This window comes from Hyla sarda, chromosome 5, assembly GCF_029499605.1.
Source record: "Hyla sarda isolate aHylSar1 chromosome 5, aHylSar1.hap1, whole genome shotgun sequence".
In the NCBI taxonomy this organism is placed as follows: Eukaryota; Metazoa; Chordata; class Amphibia; order Anura; family Hylidae; genus Hyla; species Hyla sarda.
This window is the reverse complement of record NC_079193.1, coordinates 145,085,804-145,109,338: the sequence shown is the minus strand read 5'-3', so window position 1 is coordinate 145,109,338 and position 23,535 is coordinate 145,085,804. Positions and strand designations below refer to the sequence as shown.

General features: G+C 40.8%; 1 protein-coding gene across 3 annotated transcripts in view; it reads right to left on the bottom strand.

The window, feature by feature from the left end:
• The window catches only part of LOC130273499 (uncharacterized), a 183,176-nt gene that overhangs the window by 68,897 nt on the left and 90,744 nt on the right, over positions 1 to 23,535 (bottom strand). Inside the window, exons 3-5 of one of the 3 annotated variants that reach the window (XR_008844008.1) lie at positions 7,333 to 7,414; positions 6,284 to 6,381; positions 2,333 to 2,542 (exon numbers count right to left, since the gene is read on the bottom strand). Coding sequence is in view for 1 of the 3 variants with exons in the window: in XM_056520450.1 (XP_056376425.1) it covers positions 6,284 to 6,302 (19 nt within the window). In the remaining 2 variants the exon portion in view is untranslated. Of the gene's footprint in view, positions 1 to 2,332; positions 2,543 to 5,557; positions 5,739 to 6,283; positions 6,382 to 7,332; positions 7,415 to 23,535 lie in introns of those variants that run through there. The other 2 variants (XR_008844009.1, XM_056520450.1) reach the window with 2 other exon arrangements.

Below are 23,535 nucleotides of genomic sequence, written 5' to 3'. Positions count from 1 at the left end.
AAGTTTTAATATAACTATACAGTATAAGTTTACAGAAAAAATTGGCTGAAAATTTATATAAAAAATATTTTATCGCAACTCACTATCCTATCAATTTATAAATACATATATGTTACACTATACTTATGCTTAAAAAAATACAGTAGTGCCATCTAGTGTATATTTTTCAGAAAGGCAAGCATTCTAGTATTGTGTATAGGTCTGGTTGAAAAGAATATCTGATGTGCACAGGTATAAGAAAAATGTCTTGACATCAAAGAGTAAAGTTGAGCAAACTTATGAAAAGTTTGGCTTGCCGCCGACCAAGTTCTCTGTGAACTGGCAATTAATTAAGTAAGCCACAAAACCGTGTATAACACTGCCTAAGAGCTCTAAAGCCCTGTATAACACTGCTAGGTCACCTAGGAATGTATTCAAGTAGTTACGGTTACAAGCGGTAACCCAGGGTAACTACCAGCTTGTTTAAAAACACACTGCATTAGGAGATTTGGTATGCTTTTTAACACTAAAAAGGTGCACAAAGTGTTCCTGTTTGCTATCAGATGCCTGCCGATGATAAAATGCACAAGGAGGTATGGAAGACTGACTTTTTCCAAGTGTTAAAAAAATTCTCCATTTTTGGGAGTTACAATAATATTGTTGACTGTCTCACGAAATAGTAAAAGAAAAAGCTTTGGTCAATATTGAAAAGTTGCATTAAAAGAAAAAGTTTCCCTTTTTTGGAAGGTGCAACATGATTGCTGATGTTCTCTCAAAATATGGAAGTTACAGTAAAACATGAAGAAATAGCTTTTGCGAACATTGAAATAAAAAAATATATAAAAAATTCCAACTTTTTTTGTGAGTTGCAACAGGCTTTCAGAGTGGCCTTCTAAATACTTGGGAGTTGTAAGTCGCATTTCTGAACCGAACCATTCAACTCCAGTGTTCTATAAAACAAGAAAGGAAATGTTCTTTTCACAAAAACAAGTAAACCTGAATAAAGCAATTTGCTGTGGGATTGAAAAAGCACCTGAAGAATTGTTTAGTGGGATAGCCAAATGACAATGATCCACAGGATGAAGATTATATTCCTGTTTATCCTTTGAAGAATCTGTTGTTTCCAGGATAGCTCAATTTATGTATGATGACAATATTAACATTTCACCTCCAATGCCTGAAATCACATAAAGGGAAATGGTAGAAGACCGAAAATTCCTCCTATTTGAATCAGTCTTTGATAATTTGATGCTGAAAGTAAATGCCAGCATTCACCATTATGTCCGTATCTTGTCAAAACTTTCAAAAAGATTATTGGACCTGAAGTAGAGAGGGTCCCACCCCTTGAAACGTGTAGTCCTAGCGCTGTTATCGATTAAACCCTTTTCATTTATTATTTCAATTGTCCGCATCGGTCATTTCCCATTGATGTAGTTTTTTTATGAAGAATACGATTATCACGAGTGAGCGCCATTAGGAGGATATTTCTATACCTGCAATCGTGGGATCTCTCCAAGCTACGCTCCACCGACCTGAGGTTCTCTCCGGCATGGGACATCTCCTGGCTGCTCCCCGGTTATTCGACCACTGGATTGGGCTCTACGCTTCATTAGATGTTGTGCTCTTAGTACAACATTCTAAGATTAGCATAACCATATCTTTTGTTCGTGATTTTTCCTATGTTTGAGTAACGGCACATAGTTGCGCAAATCAGACATCATTTTTTATTCCCTTCTATTGATTTAGTCTGGAAAAAACTAAAGTCAGAACACTTAAGTTCAGCCCATAGCCAACCATTGTGCATTCACAGAGATGGGCAGTGTGACAGGTCACAGTGTAAAATACTGCATTTATACCATGACGGACAATGTAACTGAGAGGATCATAGATTTTGAGGTAGTCCAGCGGTCACAATGCACCTCTTTGGTTTCTATGGAAAAATGTTAGTTCCAGTTATGCATGGAACGTCTAAAGGGAAAATTGATTGGATATAAAAAAACGTTTGCGTCAGACAGACATGTAGGCATATGAAAAAAAAATTGGAGAAGATTATCCCGAAGTTAATCACCAATTAAATATTTGGCATTATGCAAAATATTTTAAGAAAAATGTAGTTAAAGCCAGCTCCCTGGATTGACAAAATTATTCTTCATTTCTGGTGGTGAGTCAAAAGCTGCAATGATGATATGAAATTACTGGAAGAAAAATGGCTCTCTCAACTACATCATATTGTCAATGAACATACTTTTGAAGGAAATTTGTACAAAAAGCGAAGCCACAAACTCATTTCTCCAGAAAGTGATGAAAATAAATTATTATGGCTTAATAAGGAAACCCCACCTTATCAAAAACTTTAAGAGATTGTAACCAACAGTCAACTCATGAAAGACCTTCCTTATCTCGTCCATAACTGCCATACAGGATCTTTACAGAACTTTCACAGTTTAGATTGGCTATGGGATAGATGCAATGGAGGCTCGTACAAAGCTAGTTGTTATCAGACATAACCATAATCTGGGAAGATCACAAGCTTCAGTAAAGGCACACTGTTCTAATACATAGGCTAAAGGAGAAAAAAGAGAAAAGAGATATATAGTAAGAAATGTCTATGAAAGACTCTCTGAGGACTACTTAGAAGAAGTAACCACCTACCAACTTTTTGCCTCTTATTCTTTTATATATATTATTTTATGTGTATGTCTGGATTACCGACCATATACCAAGGTGTTGTGGATCCGGATTCAGAGAAAGTTTAGACGTATTACTAGTCTTCACTAAGAACACTTCTGTCATAGAATCCTGACTTCGTTATTTGCTAGAAAACAGCTTCTTTTCCTGCCTATTGTTTCTGTCCAGGGGCTCCTCCACGGATACTCATGGAGCCGATCTGGAAATAATCTGGACTTTCCAACATCTCAATAGCTGGATCTATGAGGACTAACATATTGTAACTAACTTGGTCTTGTCAATATGTAACGACCTTTGTTTATTGTTCTACCTACATATACTTTACTTTACTGTCAAAAAATATGTTTTAAAGGAAAATTCTTTAATACAAAAAAAAAAAAAGAAGTAACCACAGATGCCCTAAGACTATGCAGAGGAGACATTACTCATTCATGGAGATCAAACACTCCAACTCTACCACTAAACCTGGCTAACCTTCAAAGACCAAATAAGGATAACATAAAAAAAATGTGCATTCAGCGATTCAGTCATACAGCTAAAACCATCATCTAATATTAATTGGGGTTTTCAAACAGGATACTTAGTCTCCTGTGTATATCCTAACAGTATTGGTCTTGTCCAAACTCATAAATACTAATAATATGATTACATAGAACCTGGCACCATTGTACCTATCTAACTGTTGGCCACACGATATATATTTTTGAAATCAGATTGTTTACCTAACCTGATGTCTTATAGGCCGGCAGCAATACTGCATAAAATAAGTTTAACCCGATAACGACCAAGGACGAGTATAGACGTCCAGGTTGGCGGCCGTTCCGGCACCTGGACGTCTATACTCGTCCATTCTTCTCGTGGGTGCTGCCCAGTGCACCCACGAGATCGCGGCAGGGACTCGGCTGTATCACACAGCCGGGACACTGCTGCACTGCCAGGACCGAAGTAAACTTCGGTCCCGGCAGTTTTAACCCTTACAGCCGCGGTCGGAAGTGACCGCGGGCTGTAAGTGTTATGACAGAGGGAGGGAGCTCCCTCTGTCACTCCTGCAGCACCCCGCATCGCGATCGCGGGGTGCTGTGTGTGTCCGCGGCTGGCCGGGACCTGCCGCACTGCCGGGAGTGAAGTTCACTTCACTCCCGGCAGTTTAACCCTTACAGCCGCGGTCAGAAGTGACCGCGGCTGTAAGGAGTTCTGACAGAGGGAGGGGGCTCCCTTTGTCTCCTCTGCAGCACCCCGCAGCGCGATCGCGGGGTGCTGTGTGTGGCCGCACTGCCGGGAGTGAAGTTCACTTCACTCCCGACAGTTTAACCCCTACAGCCGCGGTCAGAAGTGACCGCGCGCTGTAAGGAGTTCTGACAGAGGGAGGGGGCTCCTCCTGTCTCTCCTGCAGCACCCCGCATCGCGATCGTGGGGTGCTGCTGCATACCTGGGCTGCCGGGGGTCCTACAAAGACCCCCAGGTCTGCCCTGGGTATTGCCTGCCAGTGAAATATGCTGCCTGCTAGTGAAAACTGGCAGACAGCATATAACTGCAATGCTTAGGAATACTAAGTATTCCAAAGCAATAAAAAGTGTAAAAATAAATAAATAAATAAAATAAAAGTGTAAAAATAAATAAAAATGTAATAAAAGTGTAAAAAAAAATATATTAAATATACATTTATTAAATGAATCTAATAAAAAAAAAAGCATAATGTGTAGGATCGCATTGGCGGACATCCGCAGCATGTAATATGCTGCGGATGTCCGCCACGTGATCCTACACATTATGCAGCAGTCACGGTAATGAGCTCGGTGCTGCGGCTGGGTAGCTTTGTGCGTCCAATCATAGCGGCGGATTTTCCGCCAGCAGTCATGAGTGGACACACTGAGCTACCCAGCCGCAGCAGCGATGGATATATTCGCCATGAGCGGGTGCTTATTCCCACAACATGGCGGATATATCCATCAGGAGCCTTAACTGTCACAGACAGACGCGTTATACTGCCAGCCGACCAGCCAATAACTTGTAGGGGTGCGGTATATAAATGGGGTCACTTGTGGGGGTGGGGGTACTGTTCTGCCCTGAAAGCCAAATGGCGCTCCTCTCCTTCTGAGTCCTACCACGCGGCCAAGGAACCATATATGGCCAAAGCGGGGGTATTTCCGAACATGGGACAAGCAGCTAAATAAAATATAGGGTGCATTTCTTTCAATATCAAAAGTGATGACTCGAAAAATATGCCCCCCAAATGATGCATTTGTGAAAAATTGCAATTTTCGAATTTTTAACACTGACTTTGTAATAATTCCTGCCAAAAAACTATGGTGTTAAAATACTCACTGTACCCCCTAGCGAATACCTTGAGGGGTCTAGTTTTTAAAATGGGGTCATTTGGGGGGTGTTCCTATGTTCTACTACCTTTTAATTTCTGCAAACCTTGCATAGCACATAAAAAAAATTTACTTTTCAAACTTTCAAAATTTTCAAAATTTCAAGTTAAATTGCTAGGGTTCTAACTAATTTAAAATGTTAATTAAAAACTAAAAAATGACGTCAAAATAAAGAAGACATCTGAAAGTATAAGTTTCATGAACTATTTGGTCAGTAAGTGTAAATATATGCAACCAATTAGTGTTAAAATAGCAATTTTGTAAAAATTTCATGATTTTTTGCATTGTAAAAAAAAACTACAAATGATATCGACTTACTTTTACTATGCACATGAAGGACAACTTGTGACAAAAAAACAATGTCAGAATTATCGTGATTGGCAAAACGTTACCAGAGTTATTCTCTAATAAAGACAGGCATCCCCGAATTGAAAAAACAGGCCTGGTCTTTCAGGGGCGTACAGGTTTATTTGCATTGGTCCTTAAGGGGTTAAAAGTTGTAAGCCGCTGTATGCAAATGACATGTAAGTAGTCCCTGGGCATACTGATTCATGGGTATTTACTGCAGCTGAGGCTGTAACCGCGTAATTGATAGCCCATTAACGTCCAACATCCCAGCTCTGATTCTCTTTGCTCCCTGGTAGTCTTGCGAGCCCATAAGCAACTTCAGTCACAGGCATATTGCTGCTTGAAGGCCTGTATGGGATTTTCGTAAAGAGAGGTACACAGGCTGTCAACAGGGCTGGGGCAAGGATTTCTGCCTTCACAAGCGAAGCTCAATTTTGAACCCTCACACCCGCCTCAAGTCACCTAGCAGTTGCAACTACAACTCCCAGCATGTGCTCACTGTAAGGGCATGCTGGGAGTTGTAGTTGAACCAGCTAGTGGGCAGGAGGTTGATGCGGGTGGGTGGCTGGGTAGGAGAGCCGGACGGTTCACAGAAATATGAAAGTACGTCACTGTAATTTCATATTTCCCTCCCGGAGCCCTGATGATCGTTCTGGCGGGAAATACGAAATTACATTGCTGTATTTTTTATATTTATGTAAGCCGGCCAGTTCTGCTCCCCGCATCTACCGCCCCCTAGCTGTAGCAACTACTGTAGCAACTTACAGTGAGGACATGCTGGGAGTTGTAGGTGCACCAGCTAGTGGGAGGGAGGTAGATGCGGCCGGGTGGCTGGGGAGCAGAGCTACGCAAAAAGTTGCAGTTACAGAATGTCATATCTTTGTGGGACTCACAGGCAATATGTTCTCTCATCAGTCTCGTCCTCTTTTATCTTCTATTCCATATAGTTCAGACCGCTGTGAGGATTCCTTCCAGAAGACGTATATTGTTTCTGCAGAATTGGTAGGGAAACATTTAAGGCGCAGTAATTATCCAGCACCACATAAAGTAGAACAGCTATAAGAAGATATGTCATTCAGAAACGAGGCAAAGCTCTTAACACCTAGCTTTTTCATGCTCCTGAATGGCAATATCTGTTTATAATAGCTGAGCTGATATAAGCATATAAAACATTCAGGAGCATGAAAAAGCTAAGTGAGAAATTGTCATCTAGCTTTTCCGTGTTCCTGAATTGCGTACCTGCTTATAGGCACATCTGTCTAATAGCAGATCTATTATAAGCAGATATGCCAATCAGGAGCATGAAAAAGCTAGGTGAGAAATTATCACCTAGCTTTTCTGTGCTCCTAAATGCCATTGCAGCTTATAGCCTATAAGGACACCTGCCTAAATTATGGGCAAATCTGTCCATAAAAGTTAAACTCATATAAGCAGAAATGGCACTAAGGAACACAGAAAAGCTAGGTGACAATTTATCACCTAGCTTTTTCATGCTCCTGAATGGCATATCTGCTTATAATAGCTCACTATTATAGACAGATTTTACTGAAAGTTATAGGCAAATCTTTCTATAATAGCTGAGCTATTATAAGCAGATGTGCCATCTCCGGATTGGGCAGACCTAATGATTGCTGGCGGCACCTAAGGCAGCCACAATAATATTTTAAATGTGGCGGGGCAAGCCTCCACAGAAGATGGATGCTTATGCTGCTCGGCCTATGACGTCGTAGGTCCGGCACCCATTTTTTTTTTTGGAATGTCGGAATTGCAGTGCCCCGGTCAGCCCCCTGACCCAGATGTGCTGCCTGCGCCTGCCATGCGTAGCCAGGGCTGGCTTAAGACATTGTGCTGCCTGGGTTCAAGAATGAAATGCTCCCCCCCCCACACACACACATGTGCTCTATATCTATCTATATATAAAAAAGAGAAATTGCAGCACTACTTAGCCAATTTTGTAGTGGGTGCCAGCGCCCCAGACTCAACCACAGTCCTCGTAGTATATATGTAGAAAAAGCGCAGCACTCCTGGATTATGTGCAAAAAATAAAAAAAATTGTGGATTTATTCAGCTCAAATAGCAGCAACGTTTCTGTCCTACTATAGGACCATTTTCAAGCTTAGTGATACAATTCAAGGAGGGGGTATAAATACCCATATACATGTGTATAATTAATTATAATATAATTACAAACAATCTTCAAACTAAGTGCAAAAAACTGTATTCAAAAATCACATTAAAATCTGTGCAATCAATAATGTGTGTATACCATAATTTTTACATAAGGTGCATATAGTAAAGTGCCACGTGGGTTAACCCCTTCCCGCAGAATGGCATATATAAACGCCGGGTTGTGCAGTGCGATCGCGCATCCCGGCGTTTATAAATGACATTCAGTTAACCTGGTGATGCGCAGCATCGCACGGGTTAACTGGCAGAAGTCCCGCTGTTTCCAGCAGGGGACAACTTCTGCTTCACCCCCAGCACCATCCATTCATGGTCCTGGTCAGCGATCCCTGTGGACCAATCACAGTGATCTAGGGTGAAAGTTCAGATCCCCCGCACTGCCCGCCCCTGGAAGTCGGGCAGAACGGGGGACGATGGCTGCGGGGACTCACGGCATAGGTGGGGGAACACGTGTGGACCGGCAGCCTTACCAGATCCAGCGGCGGGACCGAGGAGCAGCGCGGGACCGGCCACGTGGACGAGCAGCGACGGGACCGGCAGGTGAGTATATGGTCCTCAGAAGCAGCAGTGAAGAACTTCACTGCTGCTTCTAGGAGTCTGAAAACTACAACTCCCAGCATGCCTAGACAGCCTTTGGCTGTCTGGGCATGCTGGGAGTTGTAGTTTTGCAACATCTGGAGGGCCCCAGTTTGGAGACCATTGTATAATGGTCTCCAATCTGTGCTCTTCCAGCTGTTGCAAAACTACAACTCCCAGCATGCACTGACTGTCCAGGCATGCTGGGAGTTTTAGTTCAGCAACATCTGGCCCTTCAGATATTGCCAAACTACAACTCCCAGCATGCCCTTCAGCTGTCTGGGCATGCTGGGAGTTGTAGTTTTGCAACAACTGGAGACACACTGGTTGGGAAACATTGTTTCTAACTCAGTGTTTCCTAACCTGTGTGCCTCCAGCTGTTGCAAAACTATAACTCCCAGCATGCACTAACAGACCATGCATGCTGGGAGTTGTAGTTTTGCAACATCTGGAGGGCCCCAGTTTGGAGACCATTGTATAATGGTCTCCAATCTATGCTCTTCCAGCTGTTGCAAAACTGCAACTCCCAGTATGCACTGACTGTCCAGGCATGCTGGGAGTTTTAGTTCAGCAACATCTGGCCCTTCAGATGTTGCCGAACTACAACTCCCAGCATGCCCTTCAGCTGTCTGGGCATGCTGGGAGTTGTAGTTTTGCAACAACTGGAGACACACTGGTTGGGAAACATTGTCTGTTTCTAACTCAGTGTTTCCTAACCTGTGTGCTTCCAGCTGTTGCAAAACTATAACTCCCAGCATGCACTAACAGACCATGCATGCTGGGAGTTGTGGTTTTGCAACAGCTGGTGCACCCCCCACCCCTGTGAATGTACAGGGTACATTCACATGGGCGAGGCTTTTACAGTGGGTTTCTCGCTGCAAGTTTGAGATGCAGCAAATTTTGCGCTGGGAAACTCGCTGTAATCCCCCGACCATGTGACTGTACCCTAAAAACACTACACTACACCTACACAAAATAAAAAAAAAGATAAAAAAACAACATATACACATACCCCTACACAGCCCCCCTCCCCCAATAAGAACATCCGGTACACCACTGTTTCCAAAGCAGAGCCTCCAGCTGTTGAAAAACAACAACTCCCAGTATTGCCGGACAGCCGTTGACTGTCCACGCATGCTGGGAGTTTTGCAACAGCTGGAGGCACCCTGTTTGGGAATCACTGGCATAGAATACCCCTATGTCCACCCCTATGCAAATCCCTAATTTAGGCCTCAAATGCACATGGCGCTCTCACTTTGGAGCCCTGTCGTATTTCAAGGCAACAGTTAAGGGTCACATATGGGGTATCGCCGTACTCGGGAGAAATTGCGTTACAAGGTTTGGGGGGTATTTTCTTCTTTAACCCTTCATGAAAAGGAAATGTTGGGGTCTACACCAGAATGTTAGTGTAAAAATTTACATTTTTTACACTAACATGCTGATGTTGCCCTATACTTTACATTTTCACAAGAGGTAAAAGGGAAAAAAGCCCCCCAAAATTTGTAACGCAATTTCTCCCGACTACGGAGATACTCCATATGTGGGCGCAAAGTGCTCTGGGGGCGCACAACAAGGCCCAGAAGGGAGAGCGCACCATGTACATTTGAGGTGATTTGCACAGGGGTGGCTGATAGTTACAGCGGTTTTGACAAATGCAAAAAAAACAAAACCCCACATGTGACCCTATTTCGGAAACGACACCCCTCACGGAATGTAATGAGGGGTGCAGTGAGAATTTACCCCCCACAGGTGTCTGACTGATCTTTGGAACAGTGGTCCGTGAAAATGAAAACTTGTACAGCCCACTGTTCCAAAGATCTGTCAGACACCAGTGGGGGGCAAATGCTCACTGTACCCCTTGTTACGTTCCTCAAGGGGTCTAGTTTCCAAAATGGTATGCCATGTGTTTTTTTTTTGCTGTCCTGGCACCATAGGGGCTTCCTAAATGCGACATGCTCCCCGAGCAAAATTTGCTCTCAAAAAGCCAAATCTGACTCCTTCTCTTCTGAGCATTGTAGTTCGCCCATAGTGCACTTCAGGTCAACTTATGGGGTACCTCCATACTCAGAAGAGATGGGGTTACAAATTTTGGGGGGTATTTTCTGCTATTAACCCTTGGAAAAATGTGAAATTTGGGGGGAAACACATTTTAGTGAAAACAAATATATATTTTTTTACATATGCAAAAGTCGTGAAACACCTGTGGGGTAATAAGGCTCACTTTATTCCTTATTACGTTCCTCAAGGGGTCTAGTTTCCAAAATAGTATGCCATGTGTTTTTATTTTGCTGTTCTGGCACCATAGGGGCTTCCTAAATGCGACATGCCCCCTGAGCAAAATTTGCTCTCAAAAAGCCAAATATGACTCCTTCTCTTCTGAGCATTGTAGTTCGCCCGTAGTGTACTTCAGGTCAACTTATGGGGTACCTCCATACTCAGAAGAGAAGGGGTTACAAATATTGGGGAGTATTTCCTGCTATTAACCCTTGGAAAAATGTGAAATTTGGGGGGAAACACACATTTTAGTGAAAAAAAATTTTTTTTTTTTACATATGCCAAAGTCGTGAAACACCTGTGGGGTATTAAGGCTCACTTTATTCGTTGTTATGTTCCTCAAGGGGTCTAGTTTCCAAAATGGTATGCCATGTGAGGGTTTGTTGCTGTTCTGGCACCATAGGGGCTTCCTAAATGCAACATGCCCCCCAAAAACCATTTCAGAAAAACGTACTCTCCAAAATCCCCTTGTCGCTCTTTCCCTGAGCCCTCTACTGCGCCCGCCGAACACTTTACATAGACATATGAGGTATGTGCTTACTCGAGAGAAATTGGGCTACAAATATAAGTATACATTTTCTCCTTTTACCCCTTGTAAAAATGCAAAAATTTGGTCTACAAGAAAATGCGAGTGTAAAAAATGAAGATTGTGAATTTTCTCCTTCACTTTGCTTCTATTCCTGTGAAACACCTAAAGGGTTAAAATGATGACTAAATGTCATTTTGAATACTTTGGGGGGTGCAGTTTTTATAATGGCGTCTTTGTGGGGTATTTCTAATATGAAGACCCTTCAAATCCACTTCAAACCTGAACTGGTCCCTGAAAAATAGTGAGTTTGAAAATTTTGTGAAAAATTGGAAAATTTCTGCTGAACTTTGAAGCCCTCTGGTGTCTTCCAAAAGTAAAAACTCGTCACTTTTATGATGCAAACATAAAGTAGACATATTGTATATGTGAATAAAAAAATTTTTTATTTGTAATATCCATTTTCCTTACAAGCAGAGAGCTTCAAAGTTAGAAAAATGCTAAATTTTCAAATTTTTCATCAAATTTTAGGATTTTTCACAAGGAAAGGATGCAAGTTACCACAAAATGTTACCACTATGTTAAAGTAGAATATGTCACGAAAAAACAATCTCGGAATCAGAATGATAACTAAAAGCATTCCAGTGTTATTAATGTTTAAAGTGACAGTGGTCAGATGTGCAAAAAACGCTCTGGTCCTTAAGGCCAAAATGGGCTTGGTCCTGAAGGGGTTAAAAACAAGCTTGAAAATACCATTGTACATCTAATAATATATAAATAACAGCAGCTGACAATCATAATTGATAACGTATTACAAATGGAGATACCTGTGGGACGCTTCATAGAGATGGTAACATGGGACGCCGTTCTTGGCGTTCTCGCTGAGAGCACCGAGTTCCGGTCCAGTTATGTCACATGACCGTAATTCGTCGCATGATTCCGTAGTCATGGAGCTCACGGACGCCAAAACATATGTCAGTGAGTGACATGCCTACCGGGTGGTGAGAGTGATTGGGTGTATAAACAATGTCCAGAAGGAGGATCAAACAAGATCAAGATATAGAGTTAAATCAATGAAAAATAGACTAATAAGATTATAGTGCATTAGAAGCTAAAAACCAAAAAATAAAAAAATATATGTAAATAAAATAAAAAATATAAAAATAAAGAAATTAAAGAATTAAAAAAATAAAAACATTTTGAAAATAAAAAATACAAATAATCCAATAAACCATTAGCTGATTTTAACCCCTTGGGGACCGAGCCCATTTTGACCCTAAGGACCAGAGCATTTTTTGCAATTCTGACCACTGTCACTTTAAACATTAATAACTCTGGGATGCTTGTACTTATTAATTTGATTCAGAGATTGTTTTTGTGACATATCCTACTTTATGTTAGTGGTAAATTTTTGTCGATACTTGCATCATTTATTGGTGAAAAATTCCAAAATGTCATGAAAAATTAAAAAAATTTGCATTTTTATAACTTCGACGCTCATTGCTTGTTGGGAAAATAGACATACCAAATAAATGATATATTGATTCACATATACAATATGTCTACTTTATGTTGTCATCATAAATTTGACATGTTTTTACATTTTGAAGACATAAGAGTGCTTCAAAGTATAGCAGCAATTTTCAAATTTTTCAAAAATGCCATTCAGAAAGTTTGTTAACCCTTTAGTTGTTTCACAGGAATAGCAGCAAAGTGGAGGTGAAAATCTTCATTTTTTACACATGTTCTTGTAGACCCATATTTTTTATTTTAACAAGGGGTAAAAGGAGAAAAGCCCCCAAAATATGTAACCCAATTTCCCTCAAGTAAGGAAATGCCTCATATGTGGAGGTAAAGTGCTTTGTGGGTGCACTAGAGGGCTCAGAAGAGAAGGAGCGACAATGGGCTTTTGGAAAGCAAATTTTGCTGAAATGTTTTTTGCGGGGCATGTCTCATTTAGGAAGCCCCCATGGTGCCAGAACAGTGAAAAACACCCCACATGGCACACTGTTTGGGAAGCTACACCCCTCAAGGAACGTAACAAGTGGTGCAGTGAGCATTTACACCCCACTGGCGTTTGACAGATCTTTGCAACAGTGGGCTATGCAAATGAAAAATAAAATTTTAAATTTTCACAGACCACTGTTTCCAAAAGCTGTCAGTCACCTGTGGGGTGTTAAGGCTCACTATACCCCTTGTTATGTTCCGTGAGGGGTGTAGTTTCCAAAATGTGGTCACATGTGGGTATTTTTTTTTTCCGTTTATGTCAGAACCACTGTAACCATCAGCCACCCCTGTGCAAATCACCACTTTAGGACTCAAATGTACATGTGCGCTCTCACTCCTGACCCTTGTTGTGCGCCCGCAGAGCTTTTTACGCCCCACATATGGAGTATTTCCGTGTTACAAATCTTGTGGGTCTTAATTTCCTTTTAGCTCTTATGAAAATGAAAAGTAGGGGGCAACACCAGCATGGTAGTGTAAAAAATGCTATTTTTTTACACTACCAGGCTGGTGTAGACCCCAACTTTACCTTTTCATAAAGGGTAAAAGCCCCCCAAAATTTGTAGCGCAATTTCTCCCGAGTACAGAGATACCCCATATGTGGCCCTAAACTGTTGCCTTGAAATAAAACAGGGCTTTGAATTGAGAGAGCGCCATGTGCATTTGAGGCCTAAATTAGGGATTTTTATAGGGGTGTACCCGGATGCAAGCGTTTCACTTGCCTCCTACACTAAAAATACTGTACATCAGTTTTCCCCAAACAGGGTGCCTCCAGCAAAACTCACCACATGCCTGGTCAATGGCTGTCCGGCAATACTGGGAGCTGGTAAGGGTGTAGTGTATATGTAGTGTTTTACTCTTAATTTAGGGTTAGTGTAGTGTTTTTAGGGAACATTTACACGGGCCGGGGTTTACAGTGAGTTTCCCGCATCTCAAACTTGAAGTGGGAAACTTGCTGTAAACCCCCGCCCATGTGAATGTACTCTGTTAGGTAACAGACTACCACAGTGTTTCCGCACCACTGTCTGTTTCCTAACTCAGTGTTTCCCAACCCATGTGCCTCCAGCTGTTTCAAAACTACAACTCCCAGCATGTAACAGCAGGAGGCACACGGGTTGAGAAACACTGAGTTAGGAAACAGACAATGTTAACCGCCCAGTATGCCTCCAGTTGTTGCAATACTACAACTCCCAGCATACCCAGACAGCCGAAGGGCATGTTGGGAGTTGTAGTTATGTAACAACTGGAGTAGAACAATTTGGAGACCACTGTGTAGTAGTCTCCAAACTGTAGCCCTCCAGATGTTGCAAGACTTCAACTCCAAGCATGTACAGACTGCCCAGGCATGCTGGGAGTTGTAGTTCGGTAACATCTGAAGGGCCAGGTGTTGCCGAACTACAACTCCCAGCATGCCTGGACAGTCTCGGCATGCTTTGAATTGACAAATGGAGCGCTAAAATTTGGACACCACTGTATAGTGGTCTCCAAACAGTGCCCTTCCAGATGTTGAAAAACTACAACTACCAGCATGCTGAGACTGTCCAAGTATGCTGGGAGTTGTAGTTCTGCAACATTTGAAGGGCCAGATGTTACAGAACTACAATTCCCAGCATGACTGGACAGTCTGGGCATGCTGAGAGTTGTAGTTTTGCAACATCTGGAAGGACAGTGGTCTCCAAAATGTGGCCCTCCAGATGTTTCAAAACTACAACTCCCAACATGCCCAGATAGCCAAAGGCTGTCTGGGCATGCTGGGAGTTGTAGTTTTGAAACTCAAAAGCAGTGAAGATCACTTTATGGCAATCTTCACTGGTGCATCTGAGAAACCGCTGCTGCTGTCTCCACTTGCCTGCCGCCTCTTGTCAGCCGCTAGTCCCCTGTCCTCGGTCCCTGCGTGAACCCAGGTAACCGCCACCGGCATCCACAGGCCCCCCCACACATCGCCGCCATCTTCCCCTGCTCTGCCCCGAAATCCTTGGGCAGAGCAGAGGAAGATGGAGGCGGGGGAAATGAATGTTCACCCCTGCCCTGCGATTCCCCGATTAGTCCTGATTGGCCGATCGCATGTGATAGGAGGAGGTTGCACCCCTGCCACCTCGCTCCTATTCTTTAGGATGATCGGGGCTGTCTCTGACAGCTCCAATCATCTCTATTTTCTGGGCTGTCGGGTCATCAGAGACCCAATCAGCCCGGAATTGCGGCGAATCGCCGATCTGAATTGATCGGCAATTTGCGGCGATCGCCGACATGGTGGGGGGGGGGGTCTCAGGACCCCCCAGGCATTTTCACGGGATGACTGCTGAATGATTTCAGCAGGCATCCCATTCCGATCCCTGTACAGCTAGCGGCGGGGATCGAAATTCCCACAGGCGTACAGGTACGCCCTTGGTCCTTAAGTACCAGGACGCAAGGGCGTATCCATACGCCCATGGTCCCCAACAGGTTAACTACTTAGGTAATATTTATCAATTAAATAGTGATCACTTTTTTTTATATATCTTATTTTATTTTTCTTGGCCAAACTTCTTCTCCTGTTACTCCTGTAATATAATCAGACAAATAATCGCATTTCCTGATACACTTCATTTTTTGGCATCCATTCTGTGCAACTGTGAAAACAAAACTTATTAGGAAATTAATGTAATATCATCAAATGGGTTCAATTAATACCACGTAGATTTTCTTTTGTTCTACACCAATCTAAAAAAGAATTCATTACAACACAAACAGCTTCACAGAGAAAACATTACCTGGTCATATTCCATACATCCCTGATTCATTAATACACATCACACATATACAACATACTTTATATCAAAAGAACCATTCTATGAACGTCATCACATGACTACATACACACAGCTTTCCTAGAGACCTACCACACCCTCTGCATTCCATAGCACTAAACACTCCTCCTCATCATCTTCACTTTTACCCCTACCATTGGGAAAAAAAACCTCCATTCATTCATTTCCATTCATTGATCCAGAAAACTTCTGTGCCCCCCCCCGACACCTTCAGTATGTTCCTGAACAAAGTATTAACACTTTTTACAGTTCAAACTAACTTTTTGGACTCTTCTACATTCTTGTACCATAGTGTCCCTTACATAAACAATCTCACCTTTTCTAATCCTACCTTCCTCTGCGCCTTCTGTAACATACTGTTTCTCATCCTCTTAAAGATGCAGTCACCTTTACATTTCCCTTTTAGCTTATAACTCTATATGAATACTGTATATAATACTGCTGTATATGAATACTTTTGTCCATCAACCATCAGTATATTACTAACTTTAAACTGCCGTAATATCCACATGCTTTTCCTTCACTCACCACATGCTTTTCCATCAAAACGATGAGTCTCTATTTTGTTTCTCTCTCTAATCAAGCTACTTACAACAATCCGCACCTACCTCACCTGTCTCACCACTTGCACACACCATCAACTCCCGGACCAAACCCACCAACTTCCTCAACACAATGCACACAGCCATTTGTCCACACAAACTACCATATTCAAAGCCACCAAGGAACATTCTTTAGGAGATAGTGAGACAATCAATCCTACTCAACAACTTAGTTTACAACACAGACACAGTTTTGAAACTTCTATACACTTCCCTTCTTTGCACACTCATACATCCTTCCCTTGGCACAACTCAGTCACCCATTACTTTGGCGATAAAACATTTGGGCTCAATTAACTGACACATTTAAATACAGTTCTACCTTTTCATCTAAGTCTGGCTCTTAAATAATGATTGCAGACCGTTCAAATCTATCAAAGTTTAACAATTTAAAAGTTAAAAAATGTTTTGGGAGTAGTGAGGACCTTCCAAAAATTTGTACTCAGCACCAAACAAAAAGGTGCTTATAGGTACAAACAAAAACTTAACTACTGATCTGAAACAAAAGTTACCTCCTGGTACATAAAGATACCCTCTAGTACGAAAAGATACTGGATGGTACGAAAAACCCATTCTGGTATAGCCCAAAGATACCAGTGGGGCAAAAAGAAAAAAAAACAACTTGACAACTTGCTGGTAAAAATACCATCAGTATGTCACAAAAGTTACCATCAGTACAAATTCAAAAGACACACATCGGTACTAAAGTACCAACAGTACAGCACAAAAGTTACTATGGGTACAAGCACCAAAGTTACCAGGTGTACAAGCACAAAAGTTACCAAAGGTACAAAAATCTCAATATCTTTTAACTCCCTTGACCGTATTCACTGAGTAGACCAAAAAATAAATAAATCAAGGCAAAAAGAACATTTCACTGGTTCTCTCACAACTCCCGATTTGCAAAACTGTGGACTTAGATTTAAGCAGCAACAGTCAGTCACCTTTAGGAGACTAAAACCCCTCGGTGAAATTGAGACCACACAGTGGGGAGATTCCCTGTCGTTAAGGGCTAGTCCTAGAGGGTCGACAAAAGCCATCTCCCAGGCTCCCACAAAACTGGACACAGATAAGCTACAGATTCATAAAGAAATCAGCAGAAGCTAGCTTTGGACAATTCTGGGTTGCCCTGGGTGGCTGGAGGTGTCAGTCCACCAGACCTGGCTCTTCCCTTGAGTGTGGTCAAAGGATCAGATCCCACTTCTGACACCAAATGTCAAGGTTGGCTTCTGGTTAGGCCTTAAAATGTGAGTGACTGCCGCTGTATACTGCTGAGTGTTGACACAAGAAATAAACACAAAACAAAATACTGGTATATATCTCCTTCTCAGCATACTGGCTAAGGAGCTGTCCCAAGGAGTCTATTATACGGAAGTACATTGGTTTATTCACTTGACAAAAAGGGGAGGTTAGTTATGTCAAAATCATCATGTTATATTTTGATGGTTATTTGAGCATTGCGTCGGTATATATTAGCATTTTAAGCATTCATTTGTTTCTTAACCATAGGTCACTTATGTTGCCATCTCCCTATTCTACCAGAAAATTCTGGATGTATCCGTCCTTCTGCACAGTCTATATTTCTTCAGATGCTTTGTCTCCAACTTCCAACTTCTTCTTTATCTTGCGTCTTTTGGCCTCGTTCCAAGGTCTTCATCTTAGTTACATGCAAATAGCAAGCTGATATATAGGTTAAGGGTAACAAATATCTTTCTGCAGCATTAGCAATGGCATATAAGTATTTATATATATTGATCAACAATCAGAATCATTATAATCAATTTCAACACTATGAACACAAGATTACGGAACTACTCAGGTGCGGAAGTTCATCAGTCATATATTTGATAACCTGTCCCTGTGGGAAGCAGTACATAGGACAAACAAAACAAGGATCAATGAACATATACATAACATCAAGATGGGCTTCGAAAACCACTCGCTGTCCATGCACTTTAAAACAGAACACAACAGTGATCCATCAGGTCTGATATTTGCTGCTATAAAAAAAAGTCAAGAAGGACTGGAGAGGGGGAAATCATAAAAAACAAGATGCAGTGTTTCCCAACCCACTCCTCAAGGCACACCAACATTCCGGTTTTTTTCCAGTTACTCCATTGGAATAGAACAGGGAAAATTAAAATCCTGGACTGTTTGCTTAATGTTATGTATTTTAATGAAATTAGGGGAATAGATGGAATGCATAAACAAGTACCATGGGAATGGACATATGTATACTGGTGGAATTACAACTACAATATAAATAAGAATCTATGGCAATAAAAATAAATATAAATAGGAAAAAATGGAAATGGAAAAAATAATGAAAATAATAAAGATAGAAATAGAAAATAAATATAAAAATAAAGGATAATAAAAAAAAAAAAAAATTTAAAATAAGGTGAAAATAAAACTACATGTATATAGCAGACAATATATTGGGATATGGGAGCCAATTAGTTCATGAGGTGAAACCAAAAATTTCTAAATTCATATTCAGTCCAAGGGGTGCCAAGGTTTGAAAGTGTTCAATGCGAGACACTACTGCACTAGATAATCCTTTGCTCCCTTGACTCTCATCCTATACTTAAATCTTCTTTTTCTCTAATACTTCCATTCCATTTCTACTCCATTCCTGCCTTTATTTTCTCAAGAATTGTCTGATTAGTGGAATCACAGACAGGTTTGCCTTAAGACCTGAGACCTATATAAACATCACTTTGTATGATGATCTCAGCATCACTACTGAGGATGGACTAAGCTAGTCCAAAACACATCTAGTCTTTGTACTACTGCACTGGCACTTTGAATATACGTTCTAGGAGAGATAAACCAGCATAAAAAAAACTAGTGTTTTGGGGGTGTGGCCTAGCTGCTGTACTAAATGATCATATAGTTTGAGAGCTCTATCATACACCAGAATAACAACATCTTTACTGTGATTTCATCCTGCATCTCTGCCTACATACCCAGGCCTGTTCCCCAACATGGGAAGAGAAAAACAGATGAAAAAGCCAGAAAAACGGATTCATTTTTATTTCCTAAGAGAACATTAGGCCTTCCATAATGGCACCTTCATGGTGACCTCCTAAGCTGCTGTACTCACCCAGCCGGCCCACAGCTATTTCTTCCCCATGACCCAGCAGATACCGGTGACTCGGAGGAAAAGGAGCTGCCCTCCTCTCCCACCATATGCCTTTTTGATGGCCTCAAACTATCTGAACCTAAGCTTCAGCCTGCAATGCATTGATGCTGCTTCAGCTGCGACATCTCTGCTAAGCAGCGACAAAGATTTGTATCAGCTTCTACTACCCACAAGCTATGGTCTGCTGATATAAATATTACAAATCCCTGAAAAATCCTACTATGCGCTATATCTACACCTATATGAAAGCATAATCTATTGTGGCAAGTGAATGGGGGATTCTCGTGCAGTGGCAATCAGCTCCACCTAGTGGTGTGAGAGACCGCTAGCCACATGTGAAAGATTTATCAACTAGTCTAGTAGCAGCAGCAGAATAGGAACACCTAAGGCTATGATCACACATCGGCATTTCCGTAAAGGATTTCACATTGGAATTTGACACAGAAATTCCGCTGCAGCAGAGTCCCGTTGAATTCCCCATGGCGCGGAAATTCTGTTTTCCGTGTCCACAGAAAGAATGAACACGTTCATTCCTTCTGCAGACTCTGCAAGTGATGCATAGCCGTTTATGAAATGGCACATTCCTGTGCGGTCCTAGTACCGGCCTATGTTTTTGCTGGTGCCCACAGTTTGTGGAATGTCTGCACGGAGATTCTCCATGCGGACATTCCATAGTGTAAACATGGCCTAACAATCACTCATCTCAAGGGGTTTAGAGACAATAAACGGTCCAAGGATACTGAGCGAACCTTCAGGTGTTATATAAAATAGAGTGGTAGCAATTCATTACTTCCAGAGGAGTACGAGTTAACAAGTCATACTAATACAGATCAGAGTACGCACTAGGTTTTTAATATGTGTGTTTATTTGGGAATTACCTTTTATCTATCAGTTCAAATAAAAAGTAAATTTTCAGAGGGATTTTTAGGTAAGAGTTCCTCATGGAGAAGGATTCCCCCAAAAGGTTGTGTGTTAATATATATATATGCTCTGCTGATGGCCCTGACAATCTGTTAGCTACCCCTACTAATGTCGGATAAAATGGTGTCAGAATCCACATTGTAAGACATGCCTGTGGCTCTGTGCAAATATCTTTAAGTGGACATGAGCCGTCTAATACATCCTTTGTAATCCATGGCAATGACTTTGGTGCCCATGTGACAACACTGAAGAAATTACACTCTGCTACAATGTAAAAATAAGTAAGTGTACAGCTTGCATAACAGTGTTTAATGTTGTGGTCCCCTCAACATAACTCAACACATCTTGGCAACAAAAGTGAGTAGACCACTAAGTGGAAATGTCCAAATTGGGCCCAATTAGGCCTTGGCTATAAAAAGATTGCTAAGACCCTGAAACTGAGCTGCAGCACGGTGGGCAAGATCACAAAGTTCACAGGACAGGTTCCACTCAAAACAGGCCTTGCCACTTTTGACCAAAGAGGTTGAGTGTACATGCTCAATGTTATATCCAGAGATGGTCTTTGGCAACTAGATGTAGTGCTGTCAGCATTGCTGCAGAGGTTGAAAAGATGAGGGGTTAGAGTGTCAGTGCTAAGACCAAACACCACACCCTGAATCAAATTGGTTTGTATGGCTGTCATCCCAGAAGCAAGCCTCTTCTATAGATAATGCACAAGAAAGCTCATAGTTTGGTGAAGACAAGCAGGCTAAGGACATGGATCCAATTATTTAAATTTATTGAAAATATTCATATTTTTATGAGCCGCATGGACCTGTCCCCTCCCCCACCAACAACAGAAACCTTGTCTTATTGGGCCAAGCCCAATGCCTCCCTCCCAAGACCCCTACCCTTCCCATCCTACATACCATGAGATGCTATTTAGATTTTTTTTTTTTTTGTCTGTGTGGGAACTCTGTAAATATTACTGAGTAGGTAGCTTAAGTTGAAGTTGATGCCAAGTGGTGGGTGGGATAGTTAGGGCTTTGAGCAGGGAGTGGATATGTTTTACATTTATGGCCAATTTGTGTAAAATATATATATATATATATATATATATATATATATATATATATATATATATATATTGTTTAAAACTATACAATTGGTGTTCTAACCCTTTCTGAAGAAACATTACAAGAACATGGCATTTTTCACACAAAAACAATATCAGCTTGCTCTGCAGGTTGTACGTGGTCTGAAAGGTACAGTCTCATAGAACAGTTTGAAGTCAAATCAGAAATATCACAGGCAACCTAAGGACAAGCAAAATGTAGTTTTCTTTGAACAATTTAAAAAAAACATATACACCACTGTTACTCCAAACAGGGAGGCTCCAGCTATTGTCAAAGTACAACTCCCAGTATTCCCAGGCAGCCAAAAACAAGGTTTCATGATAAAAACGACCTTTACGGCCAAATAACGTCTGATATTCAGGTACCCAGCTGTCAAGCAGGGTGGGCCTTAAGATACCCAGAAGGGTGGTCAAGAGAAGTAAAACAGTCCACCAGAGACAAAACAAGGTGTCCAGCAGGCTGGGGTACAGGGACCCGACAGTTCAGCAGGGTGGGCAAGAGGGACCCAACAGGAAACCTTCCACATGTTGGTTGCCATCTGCAGCGATCTTCCAACAGAGCGCCTGATAATCAACAAGGCACCATCGGGAGACATAATGTAGTCTGTCAAGGTTTCTCTAACTATTTACTACGCTAGCTGCCCGTGCAAACTTATTTACATTGGCATGACTTCAAGGCCCCTAAAAGTCCGAGAGCGTGAACACTTACTTATTAGATTATTTTATTTTATTAATAAGATTATTATTATTATTAATAAGATTACTTATTATATTACTTATTAGAAACGCTAGGGATCACGAGAGCATTGAGAGTCTAAAACCTATAGCGAGGGTTTTCCTTGCCCACCAACAATGTGATGATACTTTGCTGAAGATTAAAGGGATTGACTCAATAAATTTGGGTATACGAGGTAGCAATATCAGCAACAGACTTGGACAACGGGAAAGAGAATGGATCTGGAGACTAAATACGGTACAGCCCTTTGGATTAAATGAAATGTTGCCGTTTGCCCCATTTCTGTGATCACCAGTTTTCTCAAGTGTTGTGTTGTTTTAAGATCACTGTTTTTATGTCTCATATTAATTTTTGTTTTTAATTTTTATGTCTTTCAGGAACAATTAACATCTAATATTCCATCTGCTCCTCTGGCGTTAGAGAAACAAGAGAAATTCCAATGCATTTGCAATTAAAGATAGCATTTTGGATATATTATATAGCAGCATTTCACCCCCCCCCCCCCCTCCCTCCCCTTTTTGCACCAGCACTTTATAATTTTTTATACCTGTATAGATATATGTGGATATTATAGATACGCACAAATATAACACATTCTCCATATATCACATAAGTATCACAATAATATTCACGATTTTCACAACAATATGTTTTTTCATTTGCTTCTGTTCAACATTCACAATATACTTCAATAATAATTTGTTTTTTAATTATTTTATTACATGAATTTTCAATTTTTAATTAATTTTTATACGAATTGTCAGCACTTTTAACTTTTGTTTTATTTCACCATCACGTTTTATATACATTTTTGCATCATATCACAATTCTTTTAACACTCATGATTTACACATTCAATATATTTTTATCACATTCACTTTACTCATTATTTAATTAATATTTCATCTTCAATTTTCACTTTCATCCTTATCACTATTAATTGTCTTTTTTATAATTTTTTTCTTATAACTATATTTTTTTATCTTATTAAATTGACCATTATGTATATGGAATATAATATATGGATCAACTGGATGATTTATTACTGTATCCTTACCTTTTGCACATAGAGACACCCCATTACAATTATATATATATATATATATATATATATATATATATATGAAATATTTATTATATATAAGTAATTTGGAATTCTTTATATGGACATACTAATAGATATATATATATATATATATATTTTTTTATTTTTTTTTTCAATATTTGATTGATTTTTTCTAGTATTTCTATATCAA